General features: G+C 29.0%; 2 protein-coding genes across 6 annotated transcripts in view; one reads left to right on the top strand and one right to left on the bottom strand.

Annotated features, from left to right (window-relative positions):
• Nucleotides 1-2,128, bottom strand: part of LOC107457376 (piwi like RNA-mediated gene silencing protein aubergine) — a 34,541-nt gene extending 32,413 nt beyond the window's left edge. The window contains exon 1 of the mRNA XM_043051552.2: nt 2,042-2,128. The gene's annotated coding sequence lies outside the window, so the exon portion shown is untranslated. The remainder of the gene's footprint in view (nt 1-2,041) is intronic.
• The window catches only part of LOC107457377 (putative carbonic anhydrase 3), a 49,464-nt gene that overhangs the window by 1,972 nt on the left and 26,496 nt on the right, over nt 1-20,996 (top strand). For 3 of the 5 annotated variants that reach the window (XM_071178677.1, XM_043051555.2, XM_043051553.2), the window contains exon 1: nt 13,957-14,143. The exons of the other annotated variants lie outside the window; for them this stretch is intronic. In XM_071178677.1, the coding sequence (XP_071034778.1) occupies nt 14,080-14,143 (64 nt within the window). In that variant the 5' untranslated portion in view covers nt 13,957-14,079. Of the gene's footprint in view, nt 1-13,956; nt 14,144-20,996 lie in introns of those variants that run through there. 5 annotated transcript variants of the gene reach the window in all.

Here is a 20,996-nt window from a genome sequence, read left to right as displayed (position 1 = left end):
ATATACATTCATATATATAGTAAATCACTATTTTAAAAAGAATATTTTTACATGGAACTGTGACATCAATTGAAAACTGAATATTAGTAAAATATGTGTGGGAAAGCATTCAGGATCACAAATTTATGAATTTTCTTTAATAAATAAAAATTATAATTGATCTAAGTTAAACAAAAGTTACTCGCTCCATTACAAATTAAACAAGAAAGTTCAATTTAAAAAAAAATTATATAAATGAAAATTTCATCAATAATACATTTCATTTCTATTTCATAAAAATAAAAAAGTCATAATTTTGGATACAAAAAACTAATATCACACATCTTTGAAAGAATTAATCAAAACTCTCAAAAAAAGCGTTCGGTTCATCCTTTATATATTTACATTTATCTATACATAGTTGCCAACATGAGTAGGAAAAAATCCAGTAGATTTTACGAAATATAAATTTCCTGATAACTGTTGCATAATATACTAAATATTTTACATGTAGGGATTTTTTTTGTAATCAAAATACAAAAATTTTATTACTGTACGTAAAACCTATAAATGGTCTGCAAAATTTTCCATTTATGATAGACATTAAATGTACTTTAATTTTAAATGTTTTTTATCATGTTAACTCTTAATTTTGAATGCAAATAAACAAGTAATTCATTGATGATAGTTGAAATTTTTTTTTAAAAAATTAGTTTAAAAAGAGAAATCTGAATAAAAAATTGATAAAATATTTCAAAGACCGACCCGCGGTACGGGTTTGCCCAAGAGGAACTGTAGCTAATGTCATAGATATTTAGTAGAATTTAAGGCAGTTGGCTGCTGAAATAGCATGCTGTGGCTGTGGTGTACAGCTCAAGTAATGATATTAATTAAAGATGTATACCGATAGCTTGGCATGCGTTTTTCACCCTTACATACCCTGTCAAGCATGTCTGTGTAGCATCAGTGGTATCGTAAAATATCGATTAAACTTCCCATAAATTTTGAAGAAATCCTTGGAAACCGCGAATCAAGGACATGAAAGGAAATTAAAAAATAAAATCGATTATATTTCATAAGACCTAAATATTATTGAATTTAATTATCTAAATAAGAATTTATTAAACAAAGCTTTAAATTTTTTTATTTCTCTAGTAATTTATTTAAAACAATAAGTTTACAGTTGTACAATTCAAACACACACATTTAGTGCCTTGTGTTACAGTATGTGACAATTTTTTGAATAATTTGATTCTAATGTCTAAAATTCAGAGTAAATAATTGTCTTTTTTTTATATTTATTTCTAAATAAATATATTCGTTTTAAATTTTCTTTCTTCTTGATTTGGAATATTTTATATTTGAATTGTATGACTTCACTCCCTAGTATCCATGACAATGATATAAAAATTGTTATCTTCTTTTAAAATTAAGTTTTCTTATGTTTTTGTTGTCCTTAAAAAAATGATGATATATATCAAAAACAAAGTTTCCATCTTTTCGAAACTATAAAAGTCTATAATTTCCATATAATATAGGACAACAGTGTTTCGAAATCTATATTTCGTTTCCAATCATGTTTCTGCTAGTATTATTTCACTTACTATCGATTTTTAATATAACGAAATATGACATCGTCTTAAAGAAGGATTCATTTTATTTTTTAAAAAAAGATATTCTTTTCTATTTCAAGAAAACTTAGATGCAGTTATGCGTTTTCGCCAGGATATTAAAAGTTTGCGAAATGCTCTCAGGTAGTAAATGAGTTAATGCAATTTTATGCATTTTGGTTTTAACGTAAATAATTGTGTTCGCATATTGACTACACATTCAGTTGTTACTTTCATTTAAGTTATAAGACATTTTTGGTAGTTTTTTTTTTTTTAAATGAACTTTGCAGCAAGAAATAGTTTTGTTCGAAAAGTTCAAGAAATATACATTCAGATTAATTGCTTTTCATAGGATTTTGTAAATATTTTTTTAAATGTTCTTTCTTTTCTTTTTTAAACAAATTTAAATAACTGCATACATCATCAATAGCAATATTTAATGATTTACTTACATAAATATATTTGCGCAAAACACTTATAAACTGAAGTTTGCAGTTGAAGTCGCTATTCTGTATATTCATGTTCGATTACCAGTAACACGTGTAACTCGTGTGCTTGCTAATTCCTAGAAATGAGGTTAAAGTGACCGACGAGTAAAGGTCATTCAGAAAGGTTTGGGGGGACAATAGAAATTTAAAATGATAACATTCAGGAAGAAACATTCTAGGAAGAAGGTTTGTTCCTACATGTTCTAACAGAATATGCACCTGGATACATTCATTGTAGTACAGAAGTGTATTCACACACACGTCAAGATAATCATCGGCTTCAAAAATTTAATGGATTAACGAAACGTATTCTGGAAACAGATATTTCAGTAACTGGATTGAAGAAGCGTCAAGTATTTGCGATTGACGTACAAAAAAAAAAAAAAAGTGCATTAAAAACTTTTGTATATTCTTAATGACATTTTCATTTTAGTAGCTACGTTTATTAAGCCATTTTGTTTCAAGGTTAAGGCACACTTCAGCGAATAAAATGAAACAAATTTTTTTCCAAAATTTAATTATATTGTCATCTAATAGAGGGGAAATCGCAGAGGACCATTTGACCAGATCTCCGAGAATTTAAAAATGGAAAGTTAGATATAGATAATGTTAAATAGATCATCATGACTTTTAAAACAATGGAATTGTACTTAACAACAATATCGTCTCTTTATTTCCTTAAAATACAACATACATTTCTTGTTGTTTTACGTGAAAAGATTAGTGCTTGGTGAAAACAATTTATTATTAAAAAATGTTTCATTATTAAAAAATGTTTCATTAATGCTGTTTTAAAAAGAATTAAAAATAAAACTGCAACAAACATGAAATGGAAGGGGAAAAATGTTTAAAAGTAAACTATATATATATATATATATGGGTGATTCTCAACATGATATTCACTGTCCCTTGCTCCAAGATCTAATACTAAAAGAACTTTTTTAAAAAAAAAAATTAATAAATAGCATTGCTGTTGCTGTTAGCATTTTAAAATGACTTTGCACTAGCATTCATTGTTTTGTATACTTAAAAAATTTAATTGAATATCAAAATGTCATTTTCCTGGCATGTCCCAAACAATATTTCCAATAATAACTAGCTTCAAAACTTCCCATACATTTTTCAAAATCTAATTTTTNATGTAAAAGATGTGAATGATTACGTGAGTATATCTAAAAGAAGAGAGTTATTTCTTGCTACTACTTTTGAAGCTAGATTCTAACACTGGATCTCGCTTGCTTTATATATATGGGTGATTCTCACGAAACATGATATTCACTGTCCCTTGCTCCAAGATCTAATACTATAATACTAAAAGAACTTTTTTTAAAAAAAAATTAATGAATAGCATTGTTGTTGCTGCTGGCATTTTAAAATGACTTTGCACTAGCAGTCATTGTTTTGTATACTTAAAAAACTTAATTGAATATCAAAATGTCATTTTCCTGGCATGTCCCAAACAATATTTCCAATAATAACTAGCTTCAAAACTTCCCATGCATTTTTCAAAATCTATTTTTTTTTATCTTATCCTATGTTAGCATTTCTAGAATATACGCAGAGGGTATTGTTTACCAAAACTTCATTTAAAAAAAAATTTTCTGTCAATAATTTGTTTGTCCCATGAAAATCTGTCATTTTCCTGGCTACTTTTATTTGGTGATTTATAACCAAAATAGGGTTCTAGGAAAAAAAGGTCCCGGAAAAAAAGGTACCTGGAAAAAAAGGTACGGAAAAAAAGGTCCCGGTAAAAAAGGTACCTGTGTAGGGAAAATATTTGAAAGGAGAAGATTCATGGAGAAGATTAGATTGAAGATTAGACTCCATGAGAAGATTAGATTGAAGCGCATTTTGCTGTTCCGTGCATGTTTTTTTTTTCGTGTCGCCCATTTTTAACTAATTAAAAAGGACCAATACTTTCACCTCCAATCACGAATAAACATCCAACACATAAATTCTCCCAACTTCCCCGATTGGCTACTTTAAGCCTCACATTAGCAACTTCTTCACAAAATATAATTTAAGATAGAAAATAACACATTTTTCACTTAAAAAAACTAACAAAAAAAAAGTAAAACATTATTGAAAAATTTAAATAGTATCTTCCCGCTTTAAAAAATAATCAAAGAAGAATAAATAAATGAAATAAAATTTAAAAAAAAAGCGTAATACAACCAGCCCATAAGTCCCCCCCCTTTCCCTTCTCCTTACCTCAATGATCTAATCTGAATTATTACAGATAAAAAGAATATTCATTGAAACAGCGAGAAGCATTCATGCTGCCCTGAAAGCGAGAGGGGAAATATCCCTACAGATTTTCCCTATGAAGGTACCTTTTTTACCGGGACCTTTTTTTCCGGGACCTTTTTTTCCAGGGACCCTTTTTTCCATACCTTTTTTTCCAGGGACCTTTTTTACCGCGACCTTTTTTTCAGTACCTTTTTTTCCGGGACCTTTTTTTCCGTCTACCGATAGCGCCAGGAATCAATATCTTATGTTAACAGATTGATTAGATACCCTACTAACTGAACATGTCTTGTTGCATGAATAAAGAACCAATTTTCTGGCTCAAAATCTATTTAAAAATTTTTTTCAAGGTGAGTAGGTTTTTATGCTGTCATTTTCCTGGTTTCTTGAAATCATTAATAACAAAAACTACATAGATTTATCTGAGTTATTTTAAGAAATACTGTTGTTTTCTGCAGAATATAAAAGTCATTGGCCAAAATATTAAGTTAAAGTAAAGTTATATGCTATAAAATGGTGAATTTGTCATTATCCTGGCTTATGAATGCCAGGACATTGAAGTGTTACCAGAAATTCTTTTTAACTGGTATTGCTGTAAAGAGGGAAAGCAAATATTAACTTAATTCCAAGTTTATGTATGATTGTAATAGGCCTGGATGTAATCAAAGTTATTTATTTATTTAATGATTGATTATTATACAAAATTTTATTCTGCACATATCAGCAACAAAAATTTTTTTGCTTCCTTCTACAGTGGATAAAAAGAATTAATTTAAGCAATTTATGGTCCATCTAACATAAAGGCTTAAGTTGAGTTACTTACTATTAACTTAAAATGACTGTTTTTTAAACTTCTAAGGTAATATGTCATTTTCCTGGCATTCAAGATTTGGTGAATTTCTATTTTATTTTTTTTCTCGAGCAAATGTCAATAAACTACACTGCTGTCTATAAGATATTAATAAGTGTAGCTAAAGAAGTATACAAAAAAAATTTTAGATTATTTTGAAGACTTTAAATTTGAAGAAATTTTTTGTCCGAATTGTAATGTTTCGTGAGAATCACCCATATATAGAAACGTTATTGGAAAAAATTCTTATAAAAATAGTTGAAAGTGCTCTTACGCACTATTTAATGTATTTTATCAACGCAAACTAACGTTTTTATAAGTGCTATAAAATTAACCATTTAAAAAAAGAATTTAATCAAGTATTTAAAATACCAAAATAAAATGTATTAACTATGAACAAGTAATCTTAATTAAATTCATTATTAAAATAATTTGTGTTGCATGGAATAGCAGAATAACTATCCCATATATCCATCAATAAATGGTCCATAAAAATATTTAAAATAATCTCTTAAAAGAAAAATTTCTATCACTTAAATGACACCTCCCTTTATCAAAATCTTCAATACCTGTTAAAATAGTAGGAAAAACTTTCACTGAGCAGATAATATTTTCAGCACTTTCTATATTAAAAATTAAAAAATAACACCTTTTGTAAAAAAAAAAAAAAAAAAAAAAAAAAAAAAAAAAAAAACATCTCTCTTTTAAAATGAAAGAAGTGTTCTACCTGAAAATTCCTCCTCCTTACCTCACTTAGCGGATCTGAATCAGAATTATAAAATAGTGAGAAAAACATTTATCATGTAGTGAATTCTTTCAGCCCTTTCTACATAAAAATTAGTTTTTTTTTAAAAGAAAAAAATCTATAATAGAAGGAAAGAAAAAAAACTTTTAAAATAAACCACCTTCTTAAAAGGAAAAAAAATACGTCGCACCCAAAAGTACCTTACCTCAATTAGCAAATCTAAATCATAATAATAAAATAATGAGAAAATTATTCTTGATACAGAGAATTGTTGCAGTCCTTTCTGCAAAATAATAAATAACATAAATAAACAATTAAAAATAACATGTATTTCATAAAAAAAATATTTTAAATAATTCTTTCCTCATAAAAAAAAAAAAGAAATACATCAAAATAATAAATATAAATAAAAATTATTTTAAATACTCTCCCTCTTGTAAAAAGAAAGAAGAAATAGGCCTGACTCAAAAGCCTCAGATTCATTTAAACACATCAACAACTTCTACGCAAAATATTATTTAAAATAAAAAATTACATATTATCCATTAAAAAATGTTGAAATAATCCTTCCCCCTTAAAAAAACCAAGAAAAGAAATACATCCAACTCAGCGAAACTGAATGCCCTGAAATTCCCCTTTTTTACCGAGACTGTTTTTACAAGTACTTTTTCTCTGGGACCTTTTTCCCCCTCTACCACTTAGAATATCGTCTGCACTAATTAATTGTCATATTTAAAATCACCCCCTTGAACCATTAAGATTGAGTTCTAGAAAGTGAAGATCCGATCATTAGATCAAAAGTTATTTAGGGTGGTCCGTTTCTTATTTTGCGTATATATTTTTGTTCTTAGAATATTAAAACCGCTGGTCACCTTAGTCTAAGACAACAAAGTCTAAATCTCATCATGTTGCGTTCTGTGGACAAACAAGTAATTCAAATTTTCAAAAATACAGTGCACTCCCGATTATCCGGGTTAATCACCGGGACAGGGAGCACGGAGAATCCGAAAACTCTTCTAATTAGAGAAAAAATCAATATCAGTACAAAAAATATAAAAATTACTGACATTTGCATGCTGTATAACATCAAACTAGGAATTTTCCTTTTAAAAAAATGTGTAATGCGTCTTCGCCATATATCGATACACATGTTTTACGAACCGCAGTAATGTCACCGTAATGAAATCCTCCCATATAATCTAATAAAATTTCCACAGAGCAGCAGAAATAGAAATTCTATTTCCCTCATTTACTACATCTTCTGCATCAGTCACTATCATCACTATTTGATTTAACAACATAACGATGTCTTCATCTGTCAAATACAGGAAGCCAGGCTCACATGCATCACTTTGAAACCAATCTTCAAAATTTTCTTCGTCAAGAATTTCGAAACCTCAGATTTCTTTTGCTTGTTCGAGAATACTGTTATCATATTTTTCTTGAACATCTGAAGAAGATTGCTCATCGAGCGATATTATCTTTCTCCAAGATCGTGATAAAGTAGACGATTTTACCTTTGACCATGCTGCTGATATTCGATATACTTCAATCCACTAACGAATATTGCTTCCAAAAATTTGGTAGTGTTAAAACTTCATGAATAAAATTTTCTTTAATCTTTAAAATGTTTCTCTTTATATTTTTCGTGTGACTCCGGAATGAACACGGATAATCCGCAAACCGGATAATCCGTGCACGGATAATCGAGAGTGTACTAGCTAAAGGTGGTATGAACGCGCTCATATGGTGTACACTTTTATAAGAGTGAAGTGACAATACTGTGAAAACTATTTTCGATTGCTTGGAATACGATTTTATGTAATTATATTATTTCGATGCTGCTTGTTTTAGTCATTTTCCTTGAAATATATTATTGATTTTGCCAAGAAAAAGTCCAAGAACCTACATTGGAACTATAGATTGCGTTCGTGAGAACGGGAGCTCGAATCCAGTCGGCCGAAGAGTGTAGTAAATGGTGACAGATGCACGTTAAATCTGTTGGGTCACAAAGCCCTAAATGTTCCCATAACAAATTATACCTCTGGTGGTATTGGATTGGAGATTAATCGTTCTCCGGTTCAGGTCAAAATTACGATCTGTAGATGAATAAATGGATGTATGAATGGATCCGTACTTTAAAACGGGTGTGACGTATGGGTGTGGCAGAATTCTTGGCCATAGATGGTGCCACAGGAAAATAACGAATGCAGAGAATGATGGAAAAAAATCTAGTCTTTGCAATTTTTAAGTCAATCACTAAATGAGAAAAAGTTTGGGTATCAATTTCTCCGAATAATCTGTGAGAGTGATGTCAAAACAGCCATTTCTATTGAAAAAAGCTGCTAGGATATGAGATTTTTTGAGAAAACATGCTTCTTAACCTATACAAAAGTTACTATTAACACCCAAAGGGGGAAAAATAGCTTTATATTCATATTGGAAATAAAAAAGTGCTGTTTCCTAATTTATATTATGGTTAATGGTTCGGTTCTAGGAAAAAAAAGGTACCGGAAAAAAAGGTCCCGGTAAAAAAGGTACCTGTGTAGGGAAAATTCTGTAGGGGAAAATATTTGAAATGAGAAGATTAGATTGAAGCGCTTTTTGCTGTTCCGTTTTTTTGTGTGGGTATTTTCTGGTTTTTGGTTTTCTGCATGGTTTTCCGCGTCGAGCGTTTTTAAAGTGCTTTTTATCCAACTTTTGTTTCTTATTTATGCATTTATTCTTAAAAAGTTAATTAAATATGAAAATGTTCAATAAAATTGTTTATTTATTTTCTAAGATCATGATTGTACCGGGAATCTTGACTCTATTGAAAAAGTGTGATCAGGCTATATGAAACTTTTAGGGGGGGGGAGTAAAATTAATGTGTTTCGCTTATAACGCTTCTAATAGAAATTTTTTGACAGGTATTTGCATGTTATTTTCTTTCATTTTTCGCTTTTTCTTATTTTGTAATAAGTTACAATTGATAACATAGCACAGAACCGTAGAAAATAACACATTTTTCACTTAAAAAATTACAAAAAAAGGTAAAACATTATTGAAAAATTTAAATAGTATCTTCCCGCTTTAAAAAATAATCAAAGAAGAATAAATAAATGAAATAAAATTTTAAAAAAAAAGCGTAATACAACCAGCACATAAGTCCCCCCCCCTTACCCTTCTCCTTACCTCAATGATCTAATCTGAATTATTACAGATAAAAAGAATATTCATTGAAACACTGAGAAGCATTCATGCTGCCCAGAAAGCGAGAGGGGAAATATCCCTACAGATTTTCCCTATGGAGGTACCTTTTTTCCGGGACCTTTTTTTCCCGGACCTTTTTTTTTTCAGGGACCCTTTTTCCCGTACCTTTTTTTCCAGGGACCTTTTTTACCGGTACCTTTTTTTCCGTACCTTTTTTTCCGGGACCTTTTTTTCCGTCTACCAATGGTTCAGTTATACTCACTCCCTGTACAGCTGGTTTCATTCATTTTTTATTTATTACATAGCTGCTGTTAAGGTTAAACAATCAACACTAAAGCAAAATATATGGAATATTTCTTAGAAATACCAATTCATATTGATGAAGAATTGTGAATCATCAGTTTTCCACCGTAATGTTCTTTGCTCTATATTTTCCTCTCCCATCTAATGGTTAATCGAAATTTAGTATTCGTTTAAAAGAAATTTGCATCAAGGAGTGTGATTACATTAACGAGGTTCCGCTCTGTGTGATTCAGTTGGGTGTAAATTAGCATGGTTCTTCCTGTTTGAAGAAAAGCACAGTGGCAAATTTTTGGAATGACAAAAGGGTCAGTAGAAACCGCAAATAGTAAATCACCATGTTTCCTAGAAGTTGTCAAATATATTGTAACTATGGTCATCCATCTTGTACCTCTCCCCTTCATGAGCATTGAAGGAGCGACAGGAAACTCGATCCTTGAGCATTTCTTATTTTATTTTTAGAATGAGAAATTTGTTGTTGCTTTTAAAAATAGAAAAAAAAGTAATTCATGGAATAGCAAGAGAGGAAATATTTAAGCTTTTAGTAGAAATATAATTTTACTTTCAGAGTTTCACCATAATTGGTTTAATTTTAAAAAATTAGCCATAAAAGACTGCTTTCTTTTTTTTTGAATTAGCATATTTAGTTTTAAAGACATCTATTCAGTTTGTCTCTCTTTCTTTTTGTATATAAAAAAATTAATCACATTTAAACGAATTTTGGCAAAAAAATTTTTTGGGAAAAAAAAAAGCTCTTTCTTTTTTTTCTCTCTCTATTTTTCATCTGCTTATTTCTTATTTTGCTTAAATAAAGAATAAAAGTTAGTATACTTGCTAACTAGCGCAATGACTAACATAATTCATTACGTAAAACATAAGACTCAATGTAATATGGTTAGTACATTGAGTTTTTTGTCTGTTCTTTTGCTTCCAGAAGAAGCTAGTTTTTAAAAGACTAAAATAAAGCAAAATTTTTGAAATCAACTTTTGTTTTTACATTTTTAATTCAAATCATTCGAACCATGACAAAATATTGTTGATTAAAAAAATGGCAAACTTTGATTTAAAAAAAAATGCATTATTTGTAGCTTGAAGTATTTGTTTAATGTAGCGCAGTTTTCCTCTCCATGAAGCGCAAACGCTGTTTTTGAAGGCATTTCACCAAAAAAAATTGTTCCAGTTCCTAAATTAAGAGTTTCCTTGTCTTCTGAGTTGGCTTCTATGATAAATTTGCAATCACGTTACATATCCTTTTCCTAATCTATATGATGATAAGTTAGCTACGGAGGCTTATTTTCATTACTTTTTAAAGAATGCATTAAAACTTTAATCATCTCTTGAATATATAATAAATATATAAAAATGTTAAATATATGTATAAAAAAAAAATTCAAAATTATTCCGCTCATGCTTAGAGTGATAGTGATAGACTACTTTAAAAGCTCATATTTTGAGCAATTTTGTTTTTTTACGTAAACTTTAAGATAGCAATTTTAATATTATTTGAATATAGTTCCAAAAAATTTGTTGATTATTTGCAAAGTTATAGCCAAAAAATACAAGACAAAAAGAATTTTATTTTATAAAAATGTTCATAACTCCAAAAGTACGTAAGGGTTGGCAAATAACAACCAAATTTGTCTAATCTAATTGCTTTAGTGTGTTCAAAAATCCTTGCTTTCGTTCGTAATTTATTGACTATTACGCTTTTGAAAGCTTTAAAACTTTTTTCAAGTATAGAGGAATTATATGTCCTAAACACCACTTAAGTATTTCTTGAGAAATATTTCTAAATAGCTTTCTTTTAATTCTGCTATTCAAACTTTTTTCAATGTTTTGAATGTCTCCTACCTCATAAATTATTGTTTCAGTTTTTATTATATTTTTCCTCGCTTCAATGTTATTTTATGTCATCTAACATGACTAATAGTTCAAGTTTACTTTCGAAAGAATTTTAATAATTTAGTTTACGAGCGTTGTTTACGGAATACTCTGTGTGTAAAAAAAAAGTGTGTTTTTGTGCATAAAATTTATTTTGTATGTAATATAATTTCATAGAAATTTAAAAAATTGTTTGGATTGAGCAAATTGGTTTATGCTCCTTCATTTCGTATCACAAAAACCAATATACTTAACTCCTTTTTAAATTAAGGTGGATTTTTCTGGAAGTTCGAAACATTTATTTGCGGAAAAGAAAACTAAGTTTTAAAAAGGAAAACTTCAGGGTCAAGATTTACGAATAAGTAAAAACAATGAGTTAATTATTAAACCGTATTTAACAATGTTGTGCTTAAATATAATAATAAATAAAATTGCTGAGAAAATTTTGTTCATACTATTAAAGACTATTGAACGATTTCTCAGTTCTATACTGAACATGACATATGAATTTAGTGTAGTTCTTTCTTTTGTAAGTCTGTATCATGACTTAAATATCAGTACATAGAAAAAGTTCCAATCATAGTTTCAATCACCTGAAACAAAATTATAATCTTTAATTTTTGTTTTCACGGTGAAATCACCTTATTATGTTAAATTCTTATTTTTTTTTTTTCATTTTCAAACCTCATTGATACAGATGATAAATTATATAGTTTAAAATTATTAATCATAATAACATTACGCTCGATTCCGTAAAATTTAATTGATGTAATAATTGTGCTTAATGAAAAATTAGAGATGAGCTGCAATTAAAAAAATTCTTAAAGAATTCAAATACTCCTTTAATGTGATTGCTAATAACGGCTTAGGTCAAAATATTTTCAATATTTAGAAAAAATGTTCTGATAATCAAAATTTTATTTAGTTCACTATTTTCAAATTTTATTTTATTCAATTATTTAATTTTTTTAATTATTTAATTAATAGTTTCTTAAAAATTGCAGATACATTACAACATTACATAAATCCATCTCAATTCGATAGACAAGCTAAGCTATTCATGAAATGGTGGTTAGTCAAAGTAAAGCTCTTTAGCTTCGTTCATTTTTAGAATATTTTCCATCTGAAAGCTAAGAATTCGATCTTACTTTTTCTGAGAGGCCTTCTTACTTTCCTCTTTATCAGGTAAACACCCAGATAAAATAGTTATATCATGCTAAGAGAATATTAAGGCACGCTCGTTCTGAGGGGGGGGGGCAATAGGATACCCACTATGCCCACTAACACACCTGAAAGCAATTACCAGTATCTCGACAGGTGTAGTTTTGGCGAGATATACAATTTGGATCAATTTATGGGGGAGAAGTTATTCCGTGTGCACCAGTTAACTCCCCCCTCCTCATAAATTAATTCAAACAGTCTAATAGTTCATAGTATATCCTAATATAAAATAATAATTACAATGAAATGAAAAAAAAAATAATAATACAAGAAAAATAAGAATAAACCAGTAATGATGCCTAGGAATTCGTAAGAAATAAATAAGGAAAAAAAATTAATAAATAAAATAATTAGAATAAAATTTAATGGCAAAATTAAAAATAATTAAATAAATAGAGTTAGTGCGTAATATGTCTTTCTAATAATGCAAATTCCTTGAATCTTAAATAAAAATTTAGTAGTTTATTTGTTCCAAAATTATTCAGAGAATTTAACTTTTCTTTTAATTTCATATCTATTAACTTATTTTTGCCGACTTTGTATCGCAGAGTATGACATGGTGAACTTGTGCCCGAGGCCTAAATTTTAGTTTTGCGTTATCTCTTATCCTTTTTAATTTTCAAAATCAGTAATCTTAGTGTTAAAAAAAAATGAATCACATTTTTAAAAAAAATATAATGTTTTTCAGACTTGGATAAATTTTTAAAAAGTTATATCCTTCTGCAATTAAAAAAAAACTCTAAATTATCAATCTTGTATAGAATAGTGCTTTTTTGAAATAGGTTTAAACATCGAATTCTAATTATATTATTTATATAAAAATGTCATAGAAACTGAAAGATTTTTGTTCACTGAAATAATTATTAATAATTCAAACAAATAATCCTTTACAAAACGTAGAAGTAAGCATATCATATATAAATTAATCAGTGAGGTGAAAATAAAAAAAATAAAAACCGCTAAAAAAACATTAATAACAATCATTTAATGCCTCTTCAAACAGTGAACCCAGAGCCCCGTAGGTCCTTGCGATAATAGGACCCTATTTAAGGGCATGGAGTAACATCTTTCAAATCTTTTCTAAACAAAACAAAAAAAAGTTTTAAAAAATTAAAGTAGTTGAAAGTTCTAAAACTAATTAAAGCAATATAAATTTTTTTCCCACTTCCTGGTCAAGAAAAGGTTGCACGAAGTAAATATGAGCTATTTTCCATTCATAATTTTTACATTTTTTTTCCCTATTCTGTGTTATGAGCTTTAATTTTTAAGTAAAAATCGTGATCATATTAAATAAATAACTTTGCGTTTCGAGACAGAACATTACATAATGCTTTAATAACAATAGGTATAAGATTCACCGTAGAAGATGTATTTGAATTTAAAAAAACAACTAACTTTTCCAGCAAGTAAAATACACGTTCAATCTGACAATCATCAAACCAGAGAAGCATGTTCGGTTTTATTTTGTTGCATGCACAGTTTCGAAGAGCGAAGGAAATTTTTTTTTCCTTTTCTATGCAGCTGAGAATTTTCAGTATTTTAATTTGGTTCATAATTTGCTGAACGATGGAGATAAAATTTATATTTAAATGGTATTTTGACTACTCTTGCATTTTGGAATGTCTAACAGGTCAGTCCCATGTAATCCATTTTTATGCAGCATTTTAACAATTAACAACATTGCATTTATTAGGAAGTTTGGCGTGGGTGAAGAAAGAGGCGTTAGGTAACAGCCTCTGGCATCTTTACAAACGGTGCATATCAGAGAATGCGAAAACTTTAAAACTATTACATCGTATTTTTTATAATGTTAGCAAATTTCAGGACAGATAACTGTTTTATAACCTTTGATCGTCACTGCTTGGGAAAATAACGTACAATAATGTACAAAATACAGTAGCTGCTGCGATGATTTCCATAAAAATATATCAAAGTTATCGGCCAAAGTTTTTGATATTTTTCAGTCAAGATGTTTAGATCACGTAGAAAATTTCAATCAGTCTTTATTGTTATTCACTATTTTTGGGTTATTATTTTTAGTCCCATAAAATTAATTGTTGCTTGAAAAATTTACGTATTGAAAAGTTAATTTTATGAATTGTGAAATGGAATTAGAAACAATTGAAATAAACTGATATTCATGTAATTTGCCCTGACCTAACATGGTAAGATTGGAATTACCATAACAACATCTCACAATAAGGGGTAAAATAGTTTTTTGAAAACGAAGGAAAATTTAATTATTAATAAATTCAAAAGGGGTGTCTTAATCCAAGTTTAATTAGTACCGACAGGGGTTGGACAAAATGATGGGAACACTTCGATACTAACACATTTTGTTGTTGTTGATACTTCTCAAAAAATACATCGATAATCAATTTATAAATTTGGAAGTGTTTAGATCGTGCAATTTCTCATACAGATCCATGAAGTNAAAAAATTTGACAGTTACTGCTTCTAAGTCCTGTTTCTTGGAACTTAATTGCAAACTTAGCTTTTGAATTTCTTAACTTTTCGTTATGTAAGTGCATATTGATTTCCTTATTTTAGACTTTCACTAGTGTCAAAGTATTGTTTTACTTTTAGGTTTTAGGTTTAGTAATCTTTTCAAAAAAGTTGCATATTCTATACTTCATGGTCAGTTTTGATGAAAATTTTCTCAAAATATCTTGCATTGATTTTTCGTTTGAATTTTCTGCTTATCCAGAATATTTTAACAAGCTTTTTTTGTAAAAAAGAGGAAATTTTCTACTTAAAAACTCTTTTTTCCATAAAAATTGACTCAAAAATTAAAAAAATAACTGAAAAATTAGCGTGTTTTAAATATGCACCATAACAAAAGAAGAAATGTAAAACGCAAATTCCCGGAATTTGATTTAATATTTTCTTAGAAAAGGTACATCAATGCTAGAAATTTTAACATTGTTTGATTTAAAGCATTCAACTATCTTTAATTGTTTTTCGGTCATTATTCAAAATCAATTCTAGTTTCCTCATTTTCCAGAAAGACCTATCAAGAAAGATTCATCAATTCTAAACAGCTTTTTCTTTTCATATATTTTAAATAAAAATATTTGTTTTATGTTTCTTTCCTTGTATAAAATGGAAACAATGGACAGTTTTTACAATACCGATAAAATAAATAAGTTCATACTCATAGTTCATTTATGAACAACAAAATTTCATTATGTCTGTAGCTTAGGACAATTTAACAGTTCTGAACTAATCCCGATTATTTTAAAATGCAAAACTTAAAAATTCCTTAGAATCGATCAACGTAATCCGGAGTTACACCATTTTGCCAAGATCACATCTTAGGTAGTTCACCAAACCATACACGCAATACCATGTGACAAAGCACATGACGCGAGGGATATATATACACCAGAAAGCGCCAGAATTTTAAATCACAGCTAGGAAGAATTGTCACTGCTCTTCTTAAACAAAAGGGGTGTTTGTGAGGTAGATGGAATTTCCAGGAAAAGTTTAGCGTCGCGGAACAATTTTATACTGACCGAATCCCAGGTTGACATCTCGAAGCACCTGGAAGTACCAGGACAGACAACTAGGATAGATCACCAAGACCGAAAGATTTATTCTGCAAAAGATCCTCTCTTTCGCTATAGCAGAATTTTCAATGCAGTTGCATGAATAATCCATAATCTGGTCCACCCTTTCCAGCACCCTACCCCCCTATCTTCGTGAACACTGAATTATAGCGGTTTCCATTTATTTGAGGTTTGATTTAAAAGATGCCAAAGGGTCGGGAAGTAATAGGTTTGGGTTTAAAATGGCTGTGCGTTGAAGATTCTTAATGTCTTGATACAAAGTAATGAGTTCCTTGCAATGCGTTCCGAAATTTTCAAATAGATGCAAATATTTCTACCTGACTGATTCAATTTGTCGTGGAGGTTTAACGATCTTAACAATACAACATTCCTTTCATTATATTATTCTGATTTCTTGAATGCTTATAGTATTTATAGTTGAGAGTGTTCATTCATATTTTAAAATAAAATTTAAAGTTTTGTTTAAAAGATTGAAATCTGTAGGTCTGTTTAATATTTTCGAGGACACTGAAATCAAGATATTTTAAGGTATTATGGACTACTAAAATTTGAATGAGGAATTTCATGAACATAAATTAATACAAATCATTAACATTGCCACGCCATAAAATTTATATTGCAATTTTAATGAAATTTACTGAAGGATCTGTGCAAATTTAAGTCATTAAAATGGTTAGAGTTTTATATTAATAACAGTCTTAATTTAAACAGCAGCTTTTTATTCTATTTTAGCATCTGCAATAATTTTCAAATACTATAAAAGTGCCTAGATATTTGCCTGGTAGGTGAAAACTCTACTCATCACACAGACTAGGCGGCTATTAGCAAATAAAATAAATAACAATAAATTAAAGTATTTAAATAAAAGTGTCTTTTGAGAAATGCACAGGGAGAAAAACCGGCACTCTTCGTAATTTATTAACGAGAAACTCGTATCAGTATAATCTTGAACATGACGCGCGATAGTTAATACTTATTTTTTCAAAATTTCTTTTTACAATGTTTCTATAGAGATATTATGTAATGCCAGGAAAAAACTTTCTTTATTGTTTGTCACTACATTAAAAAAAAATGGGTGAAGTAAAATTTCAATAATTGAACGTTTTTAATCTACATATTTGTAATGATTAAATTCACTGTTAGACCAAATTTTAAAGTATACGAAACTGCACACGAAAATGATGCAGCAACATATCGAAAAAATTGCGTTAAAACCAAACTTCAATTGCAAATGTACTAGCAACAAAATTCCTTTATCTCGCTTCATTTTGTCATAATTATTCAAATATTTTTCATTCGCCTTGAACTTTTCGACAATAAAAATGTCTTTCTTCACATTGAGTTTTTGGGGGTTTTAAAAATGATTTTAAGATACCTTAGAAACAAATATCATTCAGGTAAGAAAAATGTTTTCTCAAACCTGAACCTTTAAGATATGATAATCGCATTGAAAGATTTAATTAGTATAGCCCTAAATATTGACGTATTCTTTAACCTTCAAGTCGCAGCAGCAATGCTGCTAGCACAACCATTTCCATGCTGCCTATACTACAACTAGCATATTCACCAAATATTTCATTAACATCGAAAAATTAAAATATTCTCGATGTCTCACTTATAATTTTGTGTATTAAAGATAATTAGCAATAAAGGGCTGAAACTGCAACTATTTGTGCAAATTACTTCAATTATGATCGCCTAAGATCTTCGACTAACATTTCTGCTCTTCCCAATATCTTCCACACGATATTCACTTCATCAATCCACTTCACTTCAGGACGCTGCGGTTAAAATTCTCAAACTCACTCTCCACTCATTACTTATATTTTGCTTTGTTTTTTCCAGTTCGGTTGTCCTATAGTTATCACTAATTAGTGAGGAACTCCCTTGGGTATAAAGAACCGGGACTTTAGTCTCGATAAAATATGCAACTCTATTAATAACGATCTATCCCGCGGATGGGATAGGTGACAGTGACAAATGTATCGTCCCAGTCCCCAGAGGGGGATGGAGGAGAGAGGGTATGGACCAGAAGGGGGCAGAAAGAGGTAATCTCTTTAATTTCCAAAACTCAAAACCCACATGCAAATCTCCCGATTGTGGAGTGAATTGTCAGAAATGGTATACTTCATTTCTCTGTAACGATGGAAGTTTTCTTTATCTGTGGGGATGATGGGAAGACAGAATTTNAGGCTAGTTTTACGAAATTTTGTGCAATTATTGCATATTATAAGCAAATTAATAGTTATGAGTTAAAAATTTATTTTGACATTTTTTTGGCATAGGGTGATCAAAAACATTTCTTTTCGTTAGTAATTTATTCTCGATACATTGCGTCTGAAATCGCTATAAAAAGTAGAACAATTTTACAAATGGCTTATTTGAAAAATTGTAAATTATTTTTTTATTTAATAAATCATTTAACTAATTCATTATTTGTTTTTGTCAGAAATCACATATCAAACTTTAATTGGAAAATAGATAATTTTACAATTGCATGAAAGCTGTATTGTTAAATTTGAAAGCCAAATTTAATATGTTTCGAAATAAATAGGGATTTAGAGAATTTGTCTATACTCTATCTATAACATCACGTCCGTAGAAGAAATACAGCGAAGTCTAATTTTCTATGGATAATGCCCAGAATGCAAAAACAAAAAAAACAAGAAATTATAAATAAATAAATAAAAAATAAATAAATAAACCGCCAGATGTAGCAAGTTTTGTCTTTCACTTCCTGCTCTGTAGGACAAAAGTAAAAAAGGAAACTAGTTTTGGAGCAGGTGGTAGAACTCAAGCATAGACAAATAAGAATAATATATTCATATTATATATTCTTTGGCATAGAGGAAACAAGATTCTTATAATAATTATTCTTAATTATTAGCTTAGTTTCTTTTTGCGAAAAAAAAGAAAGGAAAAAATTATACTAAGCATGAATTGTGAAAAAAAGGCTAAATTGTATGGCTTAAAAACTTAAAAAGTTTCAAGCAATTTTTTTAGTAGTTTTTGTACTTAATAAAAGAAAGCGGAAAAAGATCAGGGGTTTTCCACAATTTTCATATTGTAGTCTCGGCTGTTGCTTCCGATGTCATTCTAAACAAAACATGTTTCATAATACAAAACAAAATTTGAGAAAAAGCCCATATCGTTTTGAGATTACTTTTAAAAAGTACAAAACTACTTAGAAAATTGCTAAAAACCTTTTAAATTTTTAAAATATTCAAATATGACTTTTTTCATTTGTGGCCAAATACGATTGTTACAAAATTATGAAAAAAGTTAGATTTTCCACGTCTGCGCAGAATAAAAGAGCCATTTTAAATACTCATATCTTATGCAATTTTTAACGAATTTTTTTTCAAGTTTTAAATTAATAATTTTGTAAATAATTTTAAATTACTCTAAAAAGTTTGTTTAGGTGTATTAAATATTTTTTGAGTTACAGCAAAAAGAAGTAAATTATTTTTATTAAATAATTTTTATTATAATTTAAATAATTAATTAATAATTTAAATAATTTTTATTATTAAAATTGCCCATATCTCCATAAATATTTAAGCTAGGTACATGAAATTGAAATTTATGCTGTTATTACAAATAACCAAAATAATCGATACAAGTTATTAGTTTTGATTTATTTTCTGGGATAGGGTGTTTAAAAATTCTTGTTTACTTTCGTAATTTAATGTCGGTCTGTCAAACCTCTAAAAGCTTTACATTTTATTTATTGGTGACCTCATCAAAGGAAAACTTCTTACTTCTAACAGCCCCATACCAAATATTATCATTGGTAAAATTTAAATAGAAGGAAATTAAAAAATAAAATTTTAAACAAAAATTGGGTAAAAACGTTAAGTTGTTCATCGTTAGAAATAAAATTAGAGAAGAAAAAAAATCACACAATCTTATTCGAATAATTAGGTCTTAACTAAATTAATATCACAATTTTGGGTAGAATCATAGCAAGCTTGCGGATATCTTCCGAATTTAATGTGTTGTTTGTTTCGTTGAAAGTTAGATTAAAATAACGCGTCCTATTGAAAACACTACAAGTATAATAATATTGGATGGTGCATTTTTTCAAGCTTTGGCTTAAAAAAACAGTCGGAAGTATCTAGCCGGAAGTTTTACTACGAATAATAACCCCTAACGCCATATGCGCGTCTCTTTACTTGGTCAACCATAGGAATTAAACCGAATTTCCGAAAAAGACGAGACCAAGCCCCGGAACCGGCTATTGATTATTATGGGTCTCACTTATAGACTACAAGCTTCTTGAAGCCGAAAGTAACTTAAAAAATCCCTTAGTTCGTTTTTAATGGATGACGATTTCGGTAAAGAAGTTAAGCATTAAAAAATGCCTGGAAATCCATCTTGAAAATTTCCAGTTAAGAAAGTCACTCCTAGATTAGTGTTGCTTATCCAGGGGTCTGTTTAGAGGAAATTTGGGTCCGTTAACGGACCTTTCACAAAATATCTTTTCATAAAAACGGACCCTTCACAAAATATTTTAACTTAAAAACGGACCCTTCACAAAATGACTTTTCTTTTAATTGGACCCTTCACAAATTTGTTTATCTTCATTATTGTTTTGTTAATCGAATAAACCCTTCCCAGGGCAGAAAACAAGAAAGATGGATGTAAACGAATTAAGTTTTGTCTTCGGCAGACGATTCTTCCATTATTCGTCCGAAATGAATATTCTGCGTTCAGCAGTATAGGTTAAATATCAAATGTTGCATCTCTAATTTAGAAGCAGCAATTGCTATTTATTTTTGAAAATTTATTTTTTTTATTATAATTTTACAGTGCCGAGCATAATCTTGTATCTATTTACAATTTAAAAAGTCCTTGAAAAAGTTTTTTGCAATAACCGGACCCTATTTGCACAAATTCATAAAAGCGGACCCT

This window comes from Parasteatoda tepidariorum, chromosome 3 (genome assembly GCF_043381705.1).
Source record: "Parasteatoda tepidariorum isolate YZ-2023 chromosome 3, CAS_Ptep_4.0, whole genome shotgun sequence".
Classification (NCBI taxonomy): domain Eukaryota; kingdom Metazoa; phylum Arthropoda; class Arachnida; order Araneae; family Theridiidae; genus Parasteatoda; species Parasteatoda tepidariorum.
Note: the sequence above shows the minus strand (reverse complement) of the source record. Positions and strands in the feature narration are given on the sequence as shown.